The 7,382-nt window shown below is 38.4% G+C and overlaps 1 protein-coding gene across 1 annotated transcript; it reads left to right on the forward strand.

The window, feature by feature from the left end:
- The first annotated feature begins 2,518 nt into the window (after nt 1–2,518).
- LOC125833536 (uncharacterized) lies at nt 2,519–7,138 on the forward strand. The gene is made up of 3 exons (XM_049512696.1): nt 2,519–2,713; nt 3,005–3,293; nt 7,080–7,138. Exons 1-3 carry the CDS (start codon nt 2,519–2,521, stop codon nt 7,136–7,138), a joined length of 543 nt encoding a protein of 180 aa, XP_049368653.1.
- Nucleotides 7,139–7,382: the final 244 nt, after the last annotated feature.

Below are 7,382 nucleotides of genomic sequence, written 5' to 3' on the forward strand. Positions count from 1 at the left end.
TATCTACCTACAACAACAACGGAAAGAAAAACAAAACTAAAAATAAAGTTAGTAAAATACTACTAAGAAGAACAAAATGTTTTACTAAACTATAAATTCTCAAATAACACCACTCCCCGGTAGCGGCGCCATTTTGATGTTTGTGTAATCAAGACACAACTTCCAATTCGAGTGTCTACGATCATACAATAGTAAAGTAATTCAACCAAGGGTTGGGGTCGAGTCCCAAGGGAGTGATTTTGAGAATTAATAGAAAATTTTTTTTAGTTCTAATTAGTCATAGCTATAGACATTATCAAATATAAACATACTAAATCTAAAGGGGGTGACGCAAGCTGAAATTATGAATGGGGGGGGGGGTTGTATTAGTTAACAACTACAAACAGCGAAAATATCAGAAAATGAGAAAGAGAGACGGGATTTTTAGGATGTGATAGGAATACGGGATAAACAAAATTGTCGGGTACATGCTTTTGATAGTAAATTGTTGAGTATTTGTGACTAGGCTAGACTATAGTGGGGGTAAATTCTCTCTCAAGCAACCTACCCCGAATCGAGTCAGTTTCTCTCGAACACCGAGTTGTCATTTTAAGCACAACCTCCTCCTTTGCCCATTCAGTCTCTCGAATTGAATGTATGGGAGAAGGATTAGGATTCACTCTCTCGAGCTGGACCCATGTCGACCCAATACCACCAGCTATCAATTTAGTAGTCTTAGTTTTACAACCTCTATCTCGAGCAATCCGAAAACACTAAGATGAAATCGTATTTGCAACTACAATTCCATTAAGTTCATACGCATTTACTAAATGAAATCACATTTAATCAACAAATAAACCATTAACAAGCAAGACCCAATAGCTAATCTAACCCATATTTACAAAAATATCAGTTTCCATCAACTGGGTATGAAGGATTAAGTCTTAAAACACGTCAAGAGTGAAGAATCTTCGAGACCCAAGTCCAATTTCTTGGAATTGAAACCCCTTGAATCTTCAAGGTCTTAGAACAAAGTCTCCAAAACCCTCTACAACTTAGACTCTCTAAAAACTGTAAAAAGTTCTAAGAATAATAGTGATAATCCCTTCAGCTAGAAATTTAAACAAGTACTTAAAGTGTATGAAAATGTGTTGTACAGAACCCTTCGGCGAAGTTAGTCGGGATCACCGATACATTCAGTGATCCACCGTTTGGTCGATTTCATCACCTTCTTGCTTTCGCCTTTAGCCTCTTTGCGTTTTGAGTCGTTGGGCGGTATGGTATTGCTCCGCGAAACTGTTCAGCGACACGCTGACTACTCCATTTCATCGTCAACTTGACCTTTTCCTTCAGGGCTCAGCGCACTGCAACAAAAGGTGATCTCCGGGCCGATCAGTGACTCGACAACTGGGTTTGGAGATCCTCATGCCTTCATTTCTTCGTTCTTTTCAGCCGCTTTGTTCCTTCTTGCCAAGTAGTGTCCATGCTTTGCCTAAAACTCTAAATACCTCAAAATTAAGTGTTTTCATCAAATATTGAGACAAAATATGCATTTGAGGACACTAATTCTATCACAACATAGCCCTAAATGAGTCCAATTTGTGGACGCATCAAGTACCCGTGTCATATGATGTTGGGCATGGAAGTGAGTACCCATGAACCCATAAGATGGACATGGAGGCGAGTTCCTATGATCCTTATGTAAGGCAAGAGGCGACTACCCATGAGGCTTTATAGAAAGGCAAGCAACATTTCCCCATGTCAATAAAATTTAAGCTAACCATGTTATGATAGGTGATGAGCTTGAATGATGGCTTAAGGTTGCCTTCTATGATGAGTAAGACTAGTGGAGGATTACCCAATTCTTGGCTAAGTATGCTTTGAGGTTACATCAAGAAGTATTCCTTATATGTTGATATGATCTATTATATGCATTGATTATGACTATGGTTTATGTTGTCTAACTCTTATGTTTATGTTGAGGTTTATGCATGTTATCACACTTAGTACATTCTTGTACTAATGCATACTCTTACCTACATTGATTATTCAGATGTAGGGTCCAGCGTTCCCAATTCTCATCCATGTGACTATGATCTATAGTAGAGGCAAGGTTGAAGATTGGTGAGTCCTCATAGCATTCGAGGATTTGGCCACCATTTCTCTTATGTTCTTTAATTTTATGTTCTGAACATTGTTGTATGGGGTGTGTCCTAAAAATCTTTGTATTATATGGTTTTGAGACTATTGTATGAGACGTCTGTTTCATTTTATAAAGACTTTGATGTTGGTTAAAGTGTTTTAAATTTTACCATTTTTCTATTATCTTGACTATGAAAGCTAAGTGGCTTATATCAGGCCTCTCAGGGATTTGTATGCCATGTTACGTGTAGGGTGTTCTCCTTGGAGTCGCCACATTTATGAATGAGATGGTACGAGTTGTTTAAGAAACTTCACTTTTTTCTTCACTCTAAGTCGTGCCACAGAGTTTAAATCTATAAGGTGTTTCTCCTAATCCTTATCCGGTAGTCTACATGATATGACTACTCGAAGAGCTTTTGATAGAAAGACTGAGGGAGAAAATGAAGGTCAAGGAGCTCCTCCCCAAACTTTGGTTGACCCTTTGGCTGAGCAAGTGACTAATGTGGTGTTTAGGACTGCTTTTCAAGTGTTGGATCAAGCTGTGACGGCCCAAGTCGACAGGCAGGTTGTGAACCATATGAACCCAAAGTGGGTACGTCGGCTTCTAGAGTGAGAGACTTTACTAGGATGAATCCTCTGGAATTCTATGGTTCTAATGTTAAGGAAGATTCTCAAAACTTCATTGATGAGGTTTATAAGCATGACCATCATGGGAGTTACTCTGATAGAAAAGGCAGAATTTTCCGCTTATCAACTTAAGGGGGTTGCTCAAATTTTGATCAACCAATGGAAGGATGCATGACTGGTAGATGCTGGTCCCCGAGAGTGGGAAAGGTTCAAGTCCGCGTTTCTTGATAAATTCTTTCCTCTTGATATGAGAGAGGCAAAAGTGCTTGAGTTCATTAATCTTCGACAAGGAAATATGATTGTGAAGGAATATGCTTTGAGGTTTACTCAATTGTTGAAATATGCTCCTTCTATAGTTGCCGACTCTAGGGCAAGGATAAGCAAGTTCATTTTGGGTTTGTCCGGATTGGTAGTGAAAGAGTGTCGTTGGGCTATGCTTTTCCATAACATGGAAATTGCTCGTCTTTTGACTCATGCCCAAACTATTGAAGAGGAGAAACTTAAGGAAAGATCTAGGCAGAACAAGAGGTTTAGAAATGGTGATGGTAATTTCTCTTATGCAAGATCCGATGGAAATAGTCATCCTAGATATAGACAAAGTTTTTTCGGGCAAGGTTCCTCCAATGCTCCTAAGTTCAACAAAGATCGGGTGTCTAACCCTAAACCTCAAGGAGGAAATGGTAGTGGGTCTTCATTGCCAAATTGTGCTAAGTGTGGAATGAATCATGGAGGTAAATGTCTAGCAGGTTCCAATGCTTGTTTTGGCTGTGGTAAGATAGATCACAAGATAAGGAATTGTCCTTCGGGTTCTAAGAATGCGGGAGATAGTCGTCGTTAGGGCTCAACCCTATCTTTCATCCGGTCCAGGTGGTTCGGGTACTAATGCTCCCAAGTAAAATATGTTCTATGCACTTCAGACTCGTGGTGAGCAAGAGGCTTCTCCGAATGTGGTTACCGGTATATTAAAAGTCTTTCACCTTGATGTTTTTGCATTACTTGATCTAGGTGATACCTTCTCTTTTGTGACACCATATGTGGCTATGAGGTTTGATGTGCTTTCGGATGTGTTGTTAGAACCTTTTTCTGTCTCTACTCACGTTAGTGATTCTATTGTGGCTGAGAGGGTCTTTAGAAAATGTCCCGTCTCCTAATCCTATTGAGTTACTCTTGTTGATTTGATAGAGCTTGATATGCTAGATTTCAAATTTATCTTAGTTATGGATTGGCTGCACTCATTTTATGCTTCTATTGATTGTAGAACCCGTGTAAACAAATTTCAGTCTTTGAATGAGCCTATCCTAGAGTGGAAGGGGGAAAGTTCTATGCCTAAGTGTGAGTTTATCTCTTGTCTTAAAGTTAGGAGGATGATTTCTAAGGGTTGCATGTACAATCTAGTTAGGGTGAGGGATGTGGGATCTGAAACCCCTACTCTTTAGTCAGTTCCCATTGTTAATGAGTTTTCGGAAGTATTCCTAGATGATTTACCCAGTATTCCTCCATAAAGGGAAATAGATTTTGGTATTGAAGTTCTTCTAGAAACACAACCTATTTCTATTCCTTCATACCGAATGGCTCCGGTAGAACTTAAAGAATTAAAAGAGCAATTGAAAAATTTGTTGGATAAGGGTTTCTTCCAATAGAGTATTTCTCCATGGGATGCTCCAGATTTGTCTGTTAAGAAGAAAGATGGTTCACTTCGAATCTGTATTGACTACCGGCAACTGAATAAGGATCCTCTTCCAAGAATAGATGATTTGTTTGACAAACTCCAAGGAGCGAGTTACTTTTCTAAGATTGACCTTAGGTCGGGTTATCACCAATTGAGGGTAAAAATGATGATATTCTAAAAATGGTTTTTAGAACTGGCTATGGTCATTATGAGTTTTTGGTGATGTCGTATGGGTTGACTAATGCTCCGCCGACATTTGTGGATTTGATGAATAGGGTGTTTAGACAATATATTGATATGTTTTTAATTGTGTTCATTGATGATATATTGATTTATTCAAAAAGTGAGAATGGGCATATTGATAATTTGAGGATTGTGTTACAAAATCTCAAGGACCAACAACTCTTTGCGAAGTTTACCAAATGTAAGTTTGGGCTAAGTTCCGTAGCTCTTCTTGGTCATATTGTTTGAAGTAAGGGTTGTCACGCCTCAAATCCCATTAAGACGGACAGGCACTCGATGCCCTAACGGCCCAAGAGAACCAAATGTGACCTGTGTTTACTATGCATGTAACTATGAAAGTTTTGTGACAAGTTCGCCAGGGACACAATGATCTGAACCGACATAAGTAGACCCAAAACTTATATACAAGACTTGGCCATTGAGGCCACAACTGGTTAAGATGCAACTGAACCATATACATAAGTCTACAAAGCCTCTAAAAGATAGAAACCCTCAGAGTAGGTCGGGACAGACCCCGCCTTACCCCTAATTTGGTATTGTACCGTAGCTAAGGGTAAGGCGGGGTCTGTCCCGACCTACTCTGAGGGTTTCTATCTTTTAGAGGCTTTGTAGACTTATGTATATGGTTCAGTTGCATCTTAACCAGTTGTGGCCTCAATGGCCAAGTCTTGTATATAAGTTTTGGGTCTACTTGTGTTGGTTCATATCGTTGTGTCCCTGGCGAACTTGTCTCAAAACTTTCATAGTTAAATGCATAGTAAGCACAGGTCACATGTTGGTTCTCTCGGGCCGTTAGGGCATCGAGTGCCTGTCCGTCTTAATGGGATTTGAGGCGTGACATAAGCAATGCATACTAGTTGCACCCTAACATGAGGATTATAGATAATCTACTAGTAAATAATCATCATACCATCAAGAACATACATGGAATTACCATGTTTAGTTATGTTCAAGGAGGGACTACCTTCTCCTAGTCACAACATACACACATGGCATCATAAAACTCATAAGCAAGCATTACACAAAGGTCAATTCATTTAACCTAAGCATACTCATACTCTCTTCCTCATGAAGTCAAGAGTGCATTCACCATATAAAGATGCATATTGACATGAGAAACATGAATTTTTTTACTAAAATTCCATTTTTATGTAATAAGAATCCTTCAAAACATGCATAACATAGTGTCTTCGAAGACATGCATAACATATGGAGATCATGCAACTCATAATCATATGCAAGACTCCAAAACATGAACAATCTACTAGGTACTCTTTGGTCTCAAACTTGAATAAGAATAGAAGGAAAATATTAGGATATCAACAACCTTACTAGTCACTCATCATCCCCCACTTAGGGTAAGCCTATCTAAGAGCATATTAAAGTAACCAAGAGAACTATCACTTACCAATTAAGCAAAATGTCCCCCTCTTGGGATCAAGTTATGGAAACTCCTTTAATCATTACCTCCTTCATCTCTAAGGTATTGCCTTCAAGGCCATGATCTAAACATGCATATATAGACAAAAAGTAAACACCGCCACCGTACGTGGACCAAACCACACAACATCAATTCTCATACTATAAACTAGAAGTTAGGTCAACTTACCAATTCTCCATGCCATGACCACCATGGATCAATCCTCAAAAATTCATAATCAATTGACATAGATAGCAATAGGAATCAACAATGTAATTCAATAACATAAACATAATCTAAGTACAATTCTATAAACAAAGGGATCAACCCATAACTTTGCCCATAAGGCCATAATTCTCAACTAATCAATATACCAACAATTCAACATGAATAATTATAGATAATCATAGGAAACATCAATACAATCTAATATAAACATAATTTCTCCAATAGAGATCATATTCACAAAGACCCACATCATAGAACAATTTTTGAGAATTTGGGGATTATGGGTTCTTCAAGAATTTCTTTGAAAATTATCTTAAAAACCTTAATTCCACATTAATTCATCAATAGAATGATTTAGAAAATCGTTTGACAAGGGACCCATGTTTAGATTGAAAATTGAGAATTTTGGTCTTTGAATCACTTTTAAAAATCTTTGATAGAACTCCTTGAATGAGAGGTTATTCAAAAATCAAGAGTTATCATACCTTAATTATTGAAGACCCATGAAATTGAGGAAGAAATCAGCTGAAAACCCATCTTCTAACTCGAGCTTCATTTAGGTCTTCAATGGAGTTTTTGAGAGAATCTATTTTTGAGAGGGAAGGGTCAATTTGAAGAATGAGATCTAATTCTAGGTTTTGGGGTTTTAACCAACTTAAAATACCCTAAAATAGGTAGAATAACCGTTTAAAATAATTCCCAAAGTACCCAAATCACCCCTCACTTAGTTGGACCTTTTAAACAAGTCAAACCTGAGTTTTATTTTTGCAGATTTCGTCGGGGAACCAGTCTGCGACGCGCAGGTGTTCCCACAAGTTTCTGGAAATTAAATTTCGAGAGAGTAAAGTCTGCGACGTGGACATGCTCTGATAGCATCCGAGGAAGCTCTACTCTATTGAAGGACAAGGATGAAGCTTTAGAAACTCCAAGGAGGCCCATAACAAGATCTCAAACCAAGGAGTTCAATGATAAGCTCAATTGGCTTCAATCGCTGATCCAAAGGTGTCTTATTGGGGAAGAAGAGCTCAAGCCCAAGGGAGAGGAATTGTCCAAATGCTACAATTATTTGGTGGC

The sequence above is a fragment of the Solanum verrucosum genome, unplaced genomic scaffold (assembly GCF_900185275.1).
Source record: "Solanum verrucosum unplaced genomic scaffold, falcon-dt-bn FXZP01000105.1, whole genome shotgun sequence".
NCBI classification, from domain to species: Eukaryota; Viridiplantae; Streptophyta; class Magnoliopsida; order Solanales; family Solanaceae; genus Solanum; species Solanum verrucosum.

Bases quoted from the DNA above. Each gene is read 5' to 3' on its own strand.
- LOC125833536 (XM_049512696.1), top strand. From the start codon at position 2,519: ATGACTACTCGAAGAGCTTTTGATAGAAAGACTGAGGGAGAAAATGAA. The intron at 2,714-3,004 runs GTACGTCGGCTT...GATATGAGAGAG, and splicing joins ACCATATGAACCCAAAGTGG to GCAAAAGTGCTTGAGTTCAT. The intron at 3,294-7,079 runs GTAATTTCTCTT...TTATTTTTGCAG, and splicing joins GAGGTTTAGAAATGGTGATG to ATTTCGTCGGGGAACCAGTC.